This window comes from Athene cunicularia, assembly GCF_003259725.1.
Source record: "Athene cunicularia isolate RWA chromosome 7 unlocalized genomic scaffold, athCun1 chr7_part1, whole genome shotgun sequence".
Taxonomy (NCBI): Eukaryota; Metazoa; Chordata; class Aves; order Strigiformes; family Strigidae; genus Athene; species Athene cunicularia.
Window position 1 is genome coordinate 8,702,057 of NW_020799107.1, and position 17,048 is coordinate 8,719,104.

The 17,048-nt window shown below is 43.0% G+C and overlaps 1 protein-coding gene across 1 annotated transcript in view; it reads right to left on the reverse strand.

Annotated features, from left to right (window-relative positions):
- ABCA12 (ATP binding cassette subfamily A member 12) overlaps positions 1-17,048 on the reverse strand; it is a 113,019-nt gene that overhangs the window by 10,031 nt on the left and 85,940 nt on the right. Inside the window, exons 35-45 of the mRNA XM_026852412.1 lie at positions 15,628-15,763; positions 14,043-14,295; positions 12,717-12,803; positions 11,368-11,461; positions 9,691-9,818; positions 8,700-8,787; positions 7,207-7,312; positions 3,724-3,778; positions 3,069-3,246; positions 1,079-1,194; positions 373-532 (exon numbers count right to left, since the gene is read on the reverse strand). Coding sequence (XP_026708213.1) covers positions 373-532; positions 1,079-1,194; positions 3,069-3,246; positions 3,724-3,778; positions 7,207-7,312; positions 8,700-8,787; positions 9,691-9,818; positions 11,368-11,461; positions 12,717-12,803; positions 14,043-14,295; positions 15,628-15,763 — 1,401 coding nt within the window. The remainder of the gene's footprint in view (positions 1-372; positions 533-1,078; positions 1,195-3,068; positions 3,247-3,723; positions 3,779-7,206; positions 7,313-8,699; positions 8,788-9,690; positions 9,819-11,367; positions 11,462-12,716; positions 12,804-14,042; positions 14,296-15,627; positions 15,764-17,048) is intronic.

The following is a 17,048-nucleotide window of genomic DNA, read 5'->3' on the forward strand; positions in this document are numbered from 1 at the left end:
AGTTGTCACCCTCCACAGTTCGTGCTGCAAGAACTTAGCAATGGTTTGAAGTCCCGATGAACTTTGTATCAAACATTTACACCCACCTTTCTCTGCATGGGCAGTTTTCTACCTCTCCTTTTGTATTTTCCCCTCTGTCGCCATCCTTTCCTTCTTTGGTGGGGGTGCAGATTTGCAGACAAGCAAGACTCGTATTTGACTCCTGTCCCGTCTATAGGGAACCCCATTAAGTCCTGCAACTAGTGTCCTCTGCTTGGTCTACTTCAGATATCTTGAAAGCAGCCAGCTGCTAAGGACCTGATCAAAGCCACCAAACCCAACACAAAGCCTCCAGTTGTTTCACTGAGGGTTTAGGATTAGTAGGGTACCTACCTGGTCTGTGGCCTTCTCCTGGGAAAGCAGAAATACAACCGAGTGAGTAATGATGGTATTGATGCCAAAGAACAAGTTGACACAGACATAAACGATGAAGGCCATTCCCGTTTCTTTGAAAAAGCCAGCCAGCAGGTACATCCATGAAAATGTTGCATATCTATAAATTTCCAACAGTGCAGAGAATACTACTTAAAGTGCGATTGAAAACAAACAACTAAAGACCTCAGACAACTTAACAGTTCTGTTTTGGCATGTGACTAGATTTCCATATTACAGGAGCTTAAAAAAGGAAAAATGCCTTTGTATCTGTTAGAATTTGGAGAAAAAGTTTATGATACGTATTTTAAACATGGAGCCTCAACTGAAAGCCCACAGACTGGGCCTGGAGGATTCAAAGCCAGGAGACTTTTTTTCTTCTCTCTGTTTTTGAAATGCTTCTATATCTTGAACTTTGCAGCTTGGGCTGTCAATGTGACCTTGAATATTTCATACCCTCACATAGAGTTTGCTTTGAATAAAGCAGGCATGACAACAGTAGTTTAGCTCACTGCTCCTGGAAGGAGCAACTAGTCACCATTTGTAAAGTGCACGTTGAAGAAAAAAGCCCATGTATTCCTCCCTTGGATCTCAAATTGCAGTAGCCTGCAATATCCTGTTCCTCACTCTGTGCAAAGATGCTTAAATAACTAAGCTTCACACCTACCCAAACAGTAACAGAAGAAGAAATACAGCCAGTAAGTTGTTGTTGTTGCAGAAAGCTGGTATCTGGAAGGATGAAATAACTCCTATTGAGAGCCCAACAGGGACCATAAAAAGTACCTGCAAAATGATATTAAAAAGATGTTATTAGGATGATAGTTCTTAAACATTTTTCTAGAACTATGCAAAAGCAACAACAGCAGGTCTGACTCTGGTCCCATAAGTCCATCTTGGGTTTTCTAAGGGGTCTCAGTCCTCCTGAGATTTTCGAGTCTTGCAAATTAATTCCTGCAAAGCCACTCTGAATAGGCTAAGCCTCAACATCCAGGGCTGTGGGCAGGAAGTGCCTTTAATAATGTTGTGAATGAAAAATACCCCTTTGGGTTTTCTGTTAGCCTTGCAGTCAGAGCACTTCACTGTGCCCTGTAAATCTAGTCTTTATAATGTTGAGTCAAGACAGGGACCTACCTCTGCCTTGAGAGGTTCCTCTCTTCCCCAGCTTTGGGATTTAACAGAATTTACTGGCAGGGATTCACTGAGAAATATCAAGTTGCTGGGAGTGCTGGATTAGTTTCAGCTCACTGAATACTGATTGTGGCAAGCACTCTGGGGACTTTTCCACAGGCTGGTTTACAAATATGCAGTGCTGGAGACAGGGCCTGGATCAGGGCAGCAGACACGGGCCTGCCCCATCCTCACCCCTGCACTGCGACTCAGGGCTGCTCTGCCAAGCCAGGCTGCAGCCACGCTGCCTCCAGAGCCCTTCCAAGCCCCTCCTGGCAGGTAGGAGATACTTGTGCTGTTGCCTAATCATACTAGCCCCTATAAACAGGCTGTTCAGTGGTGAGCACAGTATTGTTAGGACTGCTTAGTTAATGCACATTAGTGTTACCAAAGCACCTAGAAATTTAGGCTGTGCTCTGCGGGAAGGGTCGAGGCTCACATTGCCCAAGGGATTTTAGCCCTTAGCCCTCACTCCATCAAAGGGGGCTGGCCACAAATGCCCTTGAAGATTTCGTGTTTTCAGAAACTGCTGATATCACTAGAATTTTAGGCACTAGCAGAACTGCATCTACAGAAATCTGTGGATACGTAGAGCTGATCACCATTACAGCATAGCTGGCAATGCCAAAGCTCACGAGCAGAGATATCTGCACTTGCAGATCTCCGTGTGAGGGTTTGACACCATGCTCCGAAGGTAATTCATAAGACACAAAGCACTTTAGTCTACAGATACCGTGCATATTTATTCTCTTAGCCCAGCGACGCTTTCCAGCAGTGCTATTAACCCTCTTTACTATGAGGAAACTTAACTTCAGGGAGGACAAGGGCATGCCTACACCACGTAATGCAGCACAGTGCTGTAGAGCTCAACTGTCTATAGGAACAAGGTGGTAAATCTGTACAGCGCAGTGCAGCACTGTAGAAAGGAACTTGCTCAGGTCCTGGAAGGCATATAGCTGCATTAGTAGCTTTCCTTGGCTTAAAAACCTTTATAATATATAATCTTAAAGAGAGCATTGAACCCAGGCATGGATTTTTGCCCCACAGGGGAGTGTCAGCTGTGAGATGTCTGCTAGTGCCATACCCCATACTCCCAGGGTTTCCAGAATGGCTGTAGCCTGAAGCCCCAAAGCCTTACCCCAGATGCGTAAAGCCTGCATGACAAATAATCTAGCCCTGCAAGCTAACAGAAAAGCAGCTTGCTGCTTGCATGTTAAAATTGAAATCAAGCCGTGGCCTGTTGTGTGTTGCTCTCATATAAATGTGCTGAGTGTTTTGCATACACTCGTGAGAGGAGGAATGCCTTCGCTTAGCAAAATCCAGTGTTGCGGTTCACATTTAATAGTCTTCAGTGCCTTGGAGAACAATTACTACATAACACTCTTGGTAGTAATAATATCAAGTCTAGGCATCCAACTTTAAATAAAGAACTTTTTTTCCCCTGCTGTGTAATGCTACTCTTGGTGCATTTAGAAATGTGAATTATTTACCAGATCATAAATGAAGTTAGTCACCCAATAGCTTGTCATCCCAATGCCTGAAATATGCTGCAGTTGTTTGGCTTTGGTTTGATGTTCTTTTACCACATAGAGCACAAAGCTTGCTGTTGTGATAGAGTAGCCAACCAAAACAGACATCGAAACTATGATATCGAGTAAGCTGTTGAGCCTGGGGAGAAAGCAGAGAAAGATGTACAGTGGCAGATTTCCCTCATTGGAGAGGCATTGTTTAGAGCTGAGAAGTGTGGGACTGGATTCTGCACCAGCACCTTTTGCTCATGGTGATTACACCTAGCAAAAAGGACTCGCAGCATTGAGTCTTAACACTGTACCACAGCATTGATTGGAAGGGACACAGGGAAATTTATGTAATTATTATCCTGCCAAAGCACAAAAATATGTGATGCTGTAACTGCGACCTCCAGATCTATATGGGATCCTGCAAAGAAACCCTAACAGGAATCAGCAGCTCTGATGGGAAGCAGGATGCTATTCATGTGTAGAGGGAAAGAAGACAAGGAAGAGAGCAGTTTCATCATTTACAGAAGGATATTCAGTAATATAGGCTGGTTTATGGTTTCCAAGAAACTGATTTGCTCCTTTTCAAGCTAAACAATTCAGGCATCAGCCAAATGAATCTTCTTACATTACTTGTTCTTGACTCTGTCCTCCAGGATATGGGTGAGCTGATAAGAAAATACCTACAAAAACAAAAAGAACAGAAATTGAAAATGCTGCTGACTTAAAGCTTCCTTGACCAGTTTCTGATATTGGCAGTAACACAGAAAACTCTGAGTAGAGAAGAAAAGCAGATCCAAAGTTGGGTTTTGATCTGTAATCTTGGTGTGATCTTGGGAAGGATTTTGAGCATCCTCATTTTTCTCATGACTTCACTTCTATGCACAGAAGTTCTGGAATTCCAACCCTAGGCCTTATTCCTGCATCTATCTGGCTGATAGTATCATTCACTTCGGTGAGGGCAATCCCACACCTAAAATTAGGCACGTGCTTGTGGGTCCATGTATTTTAAGTTGGATTCTCAACACTAACAAATTCAAAACTGATTAGTATGTCACATTTTATAGCTGCTTTCTCAATATGGGAATCTGTTGAGGTGCTAGCATAAACCCAAGTAAGCTACAGGCTTTTTTGTTCCCAGTCTGGCAATGAGTTAATCCTGAACTATTCTGTTTTATGCAGCCGGGGTGGGGGGAGCAAAACCAGATCATTTTGTCCAAAAGAACTAGCAAAAATCTAGTTACTGCATTTGTAAGCCCAGTGTGACATTTTCCAAAAAGTTCCCTTAAAAATGGGTTTGTGTCAGGCTCAAGCTGCAAGAGAGACATCATCTGCTCATATGCAGATATCTTCAGAAGATTTAGTTTAAGTACTTCTTTACCAAGGAGAAGACCTAGCTCAAAATACACTAGTATTGCTCATCACAGTGCATTTGCTTTGTTTGGAGGCAATTTGTGCCTATAAAAACAGAGTTTTCTAAGAAAGGGAGGAATTGGGCAGTGCTCTGGTGAGCCAGTTGCAACCTCCAGTGAAGGTCTCTGCCTTGGTTCCACCAAGACAGCAGTCCAGTCTCTAAGACTGTAGCACCCAAGAAAGGGTTTAGGCTAAGATGTTTATGTGCCTAAAACCAAGGTTCTCAATCAGTATTTAGACACCTAAGTAAATGCCTCAGTTCTCAGGGAGTGCTGGAGGACCTCCAGCTGCTATTAAAACCAGAGAGATTTGCCAGAACATGCCATCTCTGAAATTTAAGCTCCTTACAGCCAGGTGCCTGACCTTCAACAGTTATACAAGAAAGAACTATTCTGGGCTATTTTCCCTAAGAACGACCACTCTGACATGGGGACCAGAAAGGAGGAGACTAGGGGTTTAGCTGACCAAATGCTGTACTGAACAAATATATTTGAAAGGGAAGTTTTCATAGTATGTTCATTTTGGAGGGGAAAAAACCCTCAGTCTTGTCATCAGTGAGAGAAATGGAATTAAAATCTTGGGCTGCTGATAAAGCCACACAAACAGCCAGGAAACATTTCCCTTCTCTAAAAGAGAGACAGAGAAAGAAAGATACTGTCTGTCTAATCTGTTAATACTTCACTATAAAGCCATTTTCCTTTACTGGAGCTTAGGCTAGAAGTCAAAATTTCCATTTCAATGCTTTCTCTTTTTTGTTGGTTGGGATTGAGAGAAGAGAAAGCACAATATACATAAGTCAAAAGCTATTATGACTTGCTTAGTGACGGGGTAAAAAGCTTTTTATGTATTTTTTTTAAATATACGCAGTCTAAGTCAAACCTCTAACGTGGGACTGGCACTTCTTTCAAACTGCTGAAATGGCAACACACTTTTATCTGGCCATTTCAATGGTTCTTAAACTGTCATTTATTCGTCACAACAACAAATAGATTTAGCTGCCAGGAACATACCACGCAGAACGTCTGTTCAATTGTACTTCATACTGGATTTACACTACCCCAGGGGAGCTATCCTAGTCCATTCATTTTATTTCTCCCATTCTATGGCTTGGATCATTAGTGGGAAGTAGAGAATTATCTGTCTGGTCATTTACTACTAAGCATTTCTTTCCAAAAACACATAAGCAGCACGACAGATGGAATAAAAACTGCTGCTATACTTTCCCAATGGTATAAAACTTTCCCTGTGAAAACTTTCTGACTGTTCACACCGGCTTTCTGCCTTTGCTCTTGCTACAGCATGTGTTGGGAATACAGAGACAGGGCAAGAAGCTTCACTGCTTAATAATTCAACTGCTCTGGGATGTTCCTGCCGCTGGAAGCGCCTGGCTCAGGTCTCCTCTCTCCACACCCGGGCAGAGACTGCAGCTTTGTGATATGCTCTCACAGCGCACACTGAAGAGCTTGAACCTTCTGACCTGGAGGGCATGCTGCAAATCTCAAAGGCTCGAGCCAGTGGGTATTTTAGGATGGCGGCAGGGATGAGGCACTGGTTTCATTTGTTGTGAGCTGAGCTCACAACATTTGTTGTGAGGGGAGTTGCAGTGCATTGGTATGAGGAGGTGGGAAGAACAGACATGCTGTTTTGACTTGTAATCAGCATTCTGCTGTTTCTTTAATTCATGGCATGACACTCAAAGCTTCAAACCAGATGCCTTTTCCATTATAGTTCAGTTCAGACACTTCAGCAAGGAATAATCTTATGAGCAAAGAGACACTGTCACCTACTGAACTGTCACCTGGAACAGCAGGGCTCTTAGGTGAGGGGGCTAGGCATGACCAGGACAAGGCTGGAAGGGCACCATTTGTCAAAGAAAATCAATCAGTAGGGCATTTCTGCACACAATTGCTACTCTTGTCAGATCCCATAAATCTCTGTATAAGATTTTGCAAAATGGCATCAACATAAATCTTTCTTTTCTCCCCGCACCACCTCCACCTCTAGAGACAGGCATACATACACAGATATATTTGTGCTCGTGCCACACCCTTAATAATAAACCATATATGGCTAAACCATGATAGAATTTATCAGCAGGAAATTGGGTTGCTGCATTACATTACTGAGGTGAAGCTATGAGAACCAATAACCCCACATGGGCTACTAACACTCCTTGGAATCTGTGCATGTCATGTGTCAGAAGAAAAATATAGCTGAAAATTATGTTTCTCACTTAATCTCTCTCTCATTCTCAAACACAAACATACACATACCCACACATCCTGAGTTGCTCTCAGAGGAAGGGTGACATATTAAAATTTACTAATCTAAACCACCCCCAGAGATGACCTGAAGTAGCCTTTCTATGCATAACTAATGGACACCTATCAAGAGACAGCTATTTCAGTACCATGATGAGAAGTAATAAATCAAATAGCAACCACTGGCATTTTTTTGGATGAAGGAAGTGTTTTATGTAGGAGCTGGGGTCCTCCCTGCCCAGCTCCCCTGAGTGTCTGACTAAGACAAATGAAATATGTGATTTATTCATGTTTTTCAATTCCATTTTTAAAGCAGTTGCATAATTAGGAATAAAGAAATGGCCTCACTGAAGTCAAAGTGAGTTGTCATTGCTTTCAACAGAACCAGGATATTCCCCCCAAAGGGGAGAAATCTGCTCATGTAAAGGGACACTTACCATATCTGGAAGTCTCATTTTTTGGCAAGTTAGCTCGAAGAATGAAGTTGTTCAAGCTGTTGAGATAGGCTGGAAGGCTGTGATAACCTTCAGGATTATACCACACCTGCACACAATAGAGAAATTGAAACAATTTGGGAGAGAAATTGTTACTGATAACACCTTTGGTTTGTTCTGCTTGCACAAATGAATCATTCCATGGTTGTTATCTGAAGTCATAAGCTTGACAAGTCAAAGTCCAATGATTAAACCACATCAAGTACTGAATGAGTATAAAAGCACATTTCACTTTCAGCACAAGCTGTCCCATCAGCTTCATTTGCTTTCTGGGAGAGAAGAAAGAAGCACTAGCTTGGATATCTGACAAAGTGTACAGAAAATTGGTTTCTTCTCTGTAATAATTTGCTGAGATCTGATGAGCACCAGCAGTGGGGACTTCTCAAAGAAGGCTAAGCAGTCAAATGTCTAACACCCCTTGAAAGCCAAAAGGGAAAAGGTTGTTTTAGGGCAAAAAATAGCCAGTTGTCACCTTCTCATTCAGCAACAGCCCTTCTCTCCCATGATAACTTTTCTTACCTATACAACAATAAACCCTGAGGACTGAGGGGAAAAATCAGATCACAGGACATGCACTTTGAGGCGATTTACCTTCACCTACTTCAGGCACAACACACAGCACCCATGTTGGATGTGTAAATTACCTACCAAGGGGCAGCGAGCTTAGGCTATTAAAGTTAGAGGCTTAAACACAGCCCACAGCATCCACTTTTGCAGATTCCTATGTCCTGTGTGCTCAGTGATTTCATTCTCCTTGCCCTAGCAGAGCAAGGCCTGGATTCTGCCCTGCTTCCAACACTACTGAGGTTTCCAGGTATTAAATCTGATGTGATAAGCAGATAGCTATAGCTTTCACATCTAAGATGAAGCTGTAAGATTGGAGGGGTAGAAACATCTGCACATTCATTATATGAGCTCTGAGTGTTAGTGAAACAAACCCTGTGATTCCCTTTCATTGGAGCCATTTCTGAAAACAGCACTGCTCTTGCAGGAACACTCTCCTGGTAGCTAGGTTTTGCAGTGAGGATCTTGTCAACAAACTTGCATTTCCCTGATTTCAGCCTTGGTACTTTTAACGCTGATGCATTACAACATTTTCACTGAGCAGAAACAGAGAAATGAGTATGTCAGAATGCACCAGCCCTAGTTAAGGTATATACATTCTCTCATGAGATAAAGGTGCTAGTAATTGATCTTTTCACCTCTGTATAATAAAATTATGACAGCAGAAAAATTGTCTCCTGATAGCAAGAGAAGTCAGACCTATAAAGAGGAATGGGGAGAGAAAAGGAAGTGAGCTGCAAGTCATATCTCCTGTACCAAGCTGCAGATTTCAGAGGGTTTCGCTTTACTTTCTGAAATATCCCTCAACTCAGCATCACTTCTCCTGGGTCCCACACTTCCCATGCTAGGATGAGCAGATGAAAGTTAGTTACCTTAGTCAACGTTCTGTTGGGGGGCACTGGCCTGATATCAAACTGCAGATCTGTAGTCAAAGGCAGCCCAAAACTCCAGCCACCATACCTGAGGGAAAACCAGAGGGAAATGCATTGCTACCCTCATTCAAAAGCTTTAATGCCTTTGGCTGGTGCATGTTAGCATGCCACTGTCAACCCAGTTGATTCTAGCTTGACTTAAAAGAACTCATCCCAGTATGTAGTGTGTGCCTAAGCCAACACTGCTGGAGGAGCCCTTATTTGGGGGGGAAAAGGGAAATAGAAACTTGGCAGCGCTATCACAAAACTGTGCTGAAAGCCTCCATTTGAGAAACATTTTGGAGCAGTGTCAACCCCTAACCTGCTTGTGTACCACGGTGGAATACCATGACTGATTCTTACTCAGAAGATGAGCAGGTCAGTTTAAATCAATGGCAGATGAACATATTCCTTGACAACCTTAATGACAGGCTATTTTTGCCCCAAGACAGGCTGTGTGGCTGTGTTGCAGAGTCCAGACACACTAATAGCTCTAACAGCCCTGTGATGCAAGAAAACGTTCAGCCTCTAATTTGACTGGAATGGATGAACTTGTTTAAGTGAAGCACACACTGAGACTCTTCAGAGAATCAAACTTGGAGGAACATTTCCCCAGGGTTTACTTCATGACAGGCTGTGTCAGATTTTCCTCTTTTTAAACATTTAAGTCAGACAAAGGCTTGGCTTCGGATCCAGCCATCGATCCATCAATGTAACAGGTGATTGACAAGTTCTCCCTAGGCTATCTCCGCTGTGATCAAGCAGAGCACTTGCATGAACCTTTAACTCCATGATTGCAGGATATTTTACATCCTTTCACAGATTCACAGAGACCATGAGCAGAGAGGCCCTTCTAAACCCCTACTGCACTGTGACCACTTCAAGCACAGTGGATAGGAGAGGTGGCTCCCAGTGCAATTCAGAGGAGGAGGACTAGAGATTTATGCTGTACCGTTTTTGCAGGAAGTCTTTGGTAGTTGCCAGAATGTAGGTCTCCACATTGTGCCCTGTAAGGTTATACAGTGTCCGTGTGGAGAAGGTCCTTCTGTGAGGGGGAGTGTAGTTCGTCTGTGGACACGTCTGAGCAGAGACAAACCAACAAAAATGTTAGCATCTGTGTTTTAACTAAAAACTAGCATATGAGGACAAGATTGAAAGCCAGCAGTGGCAACATTCTGGTCCTGGGACTGATTCCTACAGAAGCTGATGATTCGCAAATCAGGGTACAAAGACATGCAGCATACAGCCCTGCATGCTGTCCTGAACATATTTAGCAAGTTGTTTAAAAACCACCTTTCCTTAAATCTACCCTTCAGTTCTACTGACATCAGTAAGACCTTGAAATGTGCTTCATGCTACGTAGGAAGATTTTTGCTGAATTAAGGCTGATCCTACTCAACAGAGCATCAGAGTGACTGCACAGACAACTGCAGAGGGCAAAACAACTCACGGAGCAAAAAACTCCATGGCGGCCTCAAACTCTCATCTTGCATTTCACAGCAGCTACACACTACATTTCTGCTATACTGTCAGTCATTGGGAATATTTTCCAGAGCTTCAGAGAAACTCTGGATTAGTCCTGAATATATAATTTAACATGCTGAGGGTCAAAGTCACATCGACTGTTTCATAAGGTTGAAGTGTCCTACCAGACAGCGTGCTGGCTGCTTCTTTCAGCTCATCCATAACAAAAACCCTGGCCTCCCCCATTGTGTAGCTGCTCATATCTTTTCATCAGAATACACAAAATAGCTTCTATCATGCTGAGGAACACCTGCCTGCCCCTGCTAGAGGTGAGAATCAGCTCTGAACATTATCCTGACTTACTGGAGAAATTATGCCAATACTTTCAATGATGTGAAATTAATTGTATGACCAGGAAAATGCACAAAATAGCTCAATTTTAAGGAATTACTAGAAACATTAAATTAAGTACATATTTTATCTTACAAATGGCATCATGCTGCACCAGGAGTCTGATTTCCTACTGGAAAAAAGCTGGACAGGTGAACAGCACTGGAGGAAGGAGAGCTCAACTTCAAACTGGACTGTAAAACTGTAACATCGTTGGGGAAGAATCTACCTTTTCCTCATGTGCATGTAAAGACACTAAGCCCAGCAGTGCCCATATCTGATTCTGTATGTACCACCATAAAGCAAATTAATATTATTAATCATCACTATTTATAATACGGAGCAGAGTAAAAGCAGATGGATCTAGACTTTGCATAAAATTAAATTCTGAAGAGCAAACAGCAATAATAGCTGTGCTTTCATATAATGACAGTGCTTGTATAAAATGCAATTTTCCTCTTGAATACATGTTCACCTCTGGTAAATGGGACAATCATACAACATTCAAAACCACCATTAAAACTCTTCCCACCATGGGGAGCAAGGCAGATATATTAGCACGCGAATCTTCTGAGGACACTGTATCCTTTCCTGTCCCCAGACTGGTGCAGACAGTGGTTATCCTGTGTGCAAAATTAACAAGGCCAAAAAGAGAGGAGGAATTTGAACACTGAGTTCCCCTTAGTGCCATGTCTGCCCATAAAACTACTCCCAACCTACAAGGCCCCCCAAATATCCCCTCAAGCCCCCTCACTTCTGGTTTTATTCGAATTACCTGGATGCCATCTGTGCAGTTGCAGGCAGAATACTTAGTTCTCTGGTTTCCACTGATAATCCACTGGCCAAGCATGTCCTCCTTTAAACACTGCCTGAAAATGAACACATTTTCCTCTGAGGTTCTCTACGCTCAGGTGTGCAAATGATGCTAATTGCTGTCATGTTCAGTGACAGCAAGGATGGCAGTGAGTAGCTTCAGCAGCAAAGCAGACCTTCTTGTCAGCTGTGGGTGCTTCAGGGAATACCCATCCTCCTGCTGCCTTCAGTTCCTCTTAGCAGAGAGCCCTCACTACTGCTCTCTGTGCCTGGATTTGTTCAGCTGATCAGAAGGAATCCAGACACCACTTAATTCCCATGGTAGACAGTGTGAGGAGCACGCAAAGGCCAAAATCATCTTGCAATGCAGAAATAAGGGCTATTGTCCTTGCAATAACTGGGGAGTCCTGCGACGGACTGTATTGACTAAGCAGTCATTGTAAATATTCAGTATAAATACTTGCCTGCAGATATGTGGCATGCATGAACATTCAAGTCTGCCCAGGATTCTACTGCCACTTCCATCAAAATACATCTGCCAAGCCCGAAACAAACTAGCCCTCAGGGGACAGCTTTTAGATACAGATAACAAAAGCTATGCTGAGAACTTTCTGGGTGGGCTCAGTGGTGTAACTGGGATTATTGGGGAGGCAAGGACTTCTTCCCAGACACAAGAACAGCTTGTTCACATCCGTGCATCCTGCCACCACCAAAGCTGCTTCCTTACTACTCCTAGTAATAAAGGAGTCCATTTGTGGTGGTGCATACTCCTTGAGGCAAGAAAAGAACACCAATGCCAAGGTCCTGGGGCTGTGTGGAAGTCCCTGTCTCAGCCTTAAAGCACAGTATAGTTTCCTGTTTTCAAAAATATCTACAGTTCCGTGCTGGCAGACACAAGCCTTTGCTCCAAGCAGCATGGGAGCCACATAGGCTCTTGGCAGGGCTGAGGTCTGCTTCACACCAGTCATGACTACACAGCTCCCTGCTCTGAACTGTCTAGATGATCTTCAAGGTCTTTTCCAACCTAAATGATTCTGTTATTCTGTGACTTGCATCCCGCCAGATCAAGTCCATGAGCAGTGCAAGCCTGCACCTGCCTGCAAAAGGCCAGTTAGACATCTAATGAGCTGAAAGAGTCTGCGAGTCAATCTGAAGAGAGGCAGGGGATATTTTCTTCTCTGCATGTGGCAACAATGTATGAAAATTCTGCAGATGATCAAAGGTGGTTATTAAGATCTAATGGCTAATAGTGTTATGTCAATTCTCCTGCAGATTCAGAATTTAAATGGAAGAAAACCAAGAACTACTTACGAATTGCTTTCATTCATGCATGTGTTATCCGTTCCAGGGAAAGCAAGCATTGAAGCGACTAAAGCATCTGTTGTTTCATTAAAATTCCTAAGATTTAACAAAGGGAAAAGAAACCAGAAAAATGTTCAAGGTACTTCCACTACCACTGAGCAGAGGAAAACTGTGTCTGAATGAAACAGGATTTATTTAAGATGTTAAATAAATGATTATTTGTGGAGCTAGCTCTGCAAATCACGTAAGTACATGCAGTACATGAGGACAGTCACACAAGTTTAAAAGGACTGCTCATCACTCAGGGCTGCACAGCTACTCCAGTGATTTGCTGCCTCTAGACCTAAGCAAGATACTGATAAACTTTTGGACAATCATGATTCTGTTGCCAGGGAAAAAGTATCTACTGAAATTTTCAGGCACTACTTCCAGTCTTGTCTCAATCAGCTCTCTCATCTGTGATATCCACTTGGTTTTGGTCATTCAAGATGTTTCTCGCTTCTGACCCAGCTCTCTAGCAATGATCCATGAGGAGAAGCAGACAACATTAGGACAGAGGACTCAGGCATGCAGTTCTGGCTCATTCCTTCATCTAGCAGGCCTGAAGTAGAAAGGCATGAGCAGTCCTCAGAAAAAACACCTAAGAGCAGCCATGCTTGCTTTAGAGTTGTATTTTATATTTCTGATTTAAAACTGGGAACCACTGGAGAAAGACAGCAGTTCACATCATGAAATCAGAATGATAGAAATTATAATAATTTTGGTAATAGGATTTTTAAGCCAAATGAAATAGTTCAGTGGTGACAACCACACTGAAAAAGCACATGCCCTTCAAATTGACTGCATGCCCTGGACTAGTGGGGCTTGGGCAGGAAAGCATGTCCTGTACTGACAGAGAGGAGAGCAACACAGACAGTTCACAAGATGGATAGAATTTGATCCCAGAGTTGTAATGTTGGAGGCAACTGATGTGGGAGCCTCCATTTCACATCGGGGTAAGAGTACTTATATGAAGAAAATCGCTATGGGACAATATGGCTGTCACAGGGCTGGAGGACTCTAACGGGCAACACAAAGAATATTCCTCACATATTTCACAGTTAATTCCAGCTGAGAGGTTGCTTTTGTAAAGCTTTCTGATTGCTGGTGTGAGCCAAGCCATCTCCCCCAGAGATCCTTTAGGAACAGGATCTGCGTAATGTAACTACACAGACAACATAGCTACATGTTATCTGTGTAACACTTTTCCGCTGGTTGTGCTTAGAAATAATCCTAATGGTAAAAATGGCTCTTTATAAACCAATAGGTTTAAGGATTACAAAGAACACCACTCACCCAAAGAAGTCTATCTGGTCCGATGTGCCGTACAGAGAGGGGGAAAGACTCAGTTCAGGATATTCGGTCTCTTTAGTTCTTAGTGTCCCAAGTCCCATCGCAGCCATCACAAAGAGGACCGGGAGGATGACCTGAGCAATGAAGCCTCTGACATCCCGCCGGGTATGGTGGAATCTCTTTATGAACAAAGCTGATGTCTTCTTAAGCAGCAAGGGCAAACCCTTCAGGCTTTTTGATCTGATCAGGAGCTGATCTGGGCACAAAAGAATGCATTTTGTGAATCAGTATTTGTGAAATGCAGAGAATTGATGGTTATAGTACCCTGAGAGTATATTTAGCTTCCTGCACTCCTTTACAGATGGCAAATCAAAACAACTAAGTTGGAACATACATAAGGGTCAGGCTTGGGACAGGACTCAGATTTTGGCTCGAGTCATCAGCTCATGTAGTACCATTTTATTTGTTTAATTCCAAATGCATATATGTAGTGAATTCATTTTGAGATCTTGCAAGAAGAACACAGGCTTTCAGAACCAACGTTATCTTACATCCTACCAGCTGCAAGGGGAAATGTATTATTCTTTTATATTGTGAACTGAAAATTTTCATAATCTAGAAAGCAGGTTGTCAGACAAATCAAGAAGGGAATTAATCCTGAAATAAGAAAACAAGGCACATAAACCAGTTGATCTTTTGCATGGACAGGCTTGTGGTATTCTAAAAGCAGAGCCAAATCCTGTACAATCTATTTCTCGTTATGAAATACTAAACTATATAATACAAGACAAAGCAAATCCTTTTCAGTGCTCTCATTAGGGGTGACACAAAACAATTCTCTATGCATATAAGTTCCTGTTTAGAGTAACATTAACAGTGCAGGTTAGTTTTGAGAAGTGAGTACAAAGACACCTCTGTGTTGTCCCTTGGATGTCTCCCTAACTATAAATGGTATATTTACAAGTACAAAAAACTGCTTATACTCTAAGAAAGCAGTTCAACTAGGTATTTGCTGATTTTGGGGCTGTGACACCTTTTGCAGCTCTCAGACCCTCAGGTGTAGCTTGATTCTCTCCTGAACATGAGTTAATCCAACTGTCTGGCCCTTTGAGCTGTTTAACCATACTGCAATGGCTAGGACACAGCAAAAAGCAGCAAGGAGGACCCAGCTCAGAGCTGTGCTGCTTTTGCAACAAGCTAAGGACTTCCCACAAAGTTTTTCTCCCATTCTACTAGTTATGTAGAAATAATCCTCTACATCAATTACAGCAATTACTTTCAGAGGTATACATTTACTCTTTCACCCACACATTGTATTTGATTAGATTAAAACCTGGATCACTTTAAAGGAAGGTGGAAGGTAAACAAAACCCCTGTGTAATTTATTCAGTGATTCAGACTATTGCAAATCGGTGGATCTAAACAACTGTTGAGTGCTGTACTTCTAGTGATTTATTGGCTTTGCAATTCCTGGTTAGGTGAAGTGTGGTTTTCAACAAAGAAAGCAGACAGGGAGCTCAAATCAGTCCATCTGTCACTGTTTGCATCTGCAACAAATCTGGAATAAAACCTGGAGGTAATTTAGTACCGTCTCTTTCTGAGGTATCCGTGCCCATGGACATTTCATCACTGCCAATTTGACCGCTGGCTCCAGGCAGCTGTTGGGGCAGTTCAGCATCTTCTTGCGGGTCCTTTACTAGCTCTTTTGTCAGATTGAGAAACACCTATGGAGCAAGAAATTATGAAGGAAAATTGGTCCAAATTACTCCATTTACCAAAACAATAATCAGAATCCACTCTCCTACTTTGTAGCTGTAGCTGGTGCAGCAACTGTGAATTACAATCCTCTTTCTGTTCCCTTTGTGTTCTGCGAGAGAAATTAACTTTTTTTTCAGTCCAGCTCCTTGTCACCTCTTGTCTCTTCTGCTGCAGTAGTGGAAACTTAAACCTTTGCAGATGCCCCATGGACTTACCTTGTCCTAATACCACTTGCTATGTGACTACTGAATGAGTGTAAATGAAGCTGCATTTCAGCTAAGGCCCTACATTACTCCCTTCACACCTGCACAGTAAGCAGCATCCAGATGGCCCTCCCTGCATGGCATGAGTGAAGAAACCAGGAGGGCAGTTTCTCTGGGATATTTTCGCTTCTAGCCTCTGACAATCCCAGCTGCCTCCATGCTGGGAGTGTGCACAGTTGTGGCACCCAAGCTGCAATGTGGCACATGCTGTATAATTCACTTTTGCTGCCTTAGGAAAACACCTTAAAAGCAAAACAATAATTTCTGAGCAGAAGGATAATAATCTCCCCCTCTCCTTCCTGCAAGACAAGGGCCATCACTGTGCATAATTTACTTTTTGTTTTTGATGCAACTAAATGTTTGCGTTTATTTGACCAGAGATTTCCCATGGGCAGAAAGGTGCCTGTGTTAGTCCAAGATGCACCAGGTGACCCACTTGCACATTACAGCATCCATGCTGAAGTTCATCATCTAGATGGTTTGCTAACTCCCTCCTGTGAGAGCCGAGCAACCAGGCCTGTGAAAAACTAAGACAAACAGCCTGGGAAAGCAAGAGTTGAGGCTGATTGAAGATTTGCCTCAAACACTCCCAAGACAAAACCATGAGTCACAGGCTGCTTTCTGTGGAGGCCGAAGCTGGTAAGGCTGCCCGATGTATCTGGGGGAGAGAGCCCTGTGGAAATGGGACGGCTCTGCCCTGGGGCACCTGGGCAGATTTCAAGGGCCATGTGTCCGGTGAATGAACTTTGCTTCATTATCCACGAAATGCATATTAAAGTTGACACCCCGCAATATGCTAAGGAGGGCTGTCATGATCATGCTAGTGACATCATCCCATGAAACACCTTACCCCTCCCTGTACATGGGATACGTAGGTCTGTGGGTTGACCTAGGGGATGGACCCAAGGAAAGTGGGTATAAATCAAAGGGGAGAAGAAAGGGCTCTCTCTCTGCCCCTCTTCCTGTCCCGTCCCCCCCCCCCCCCCCC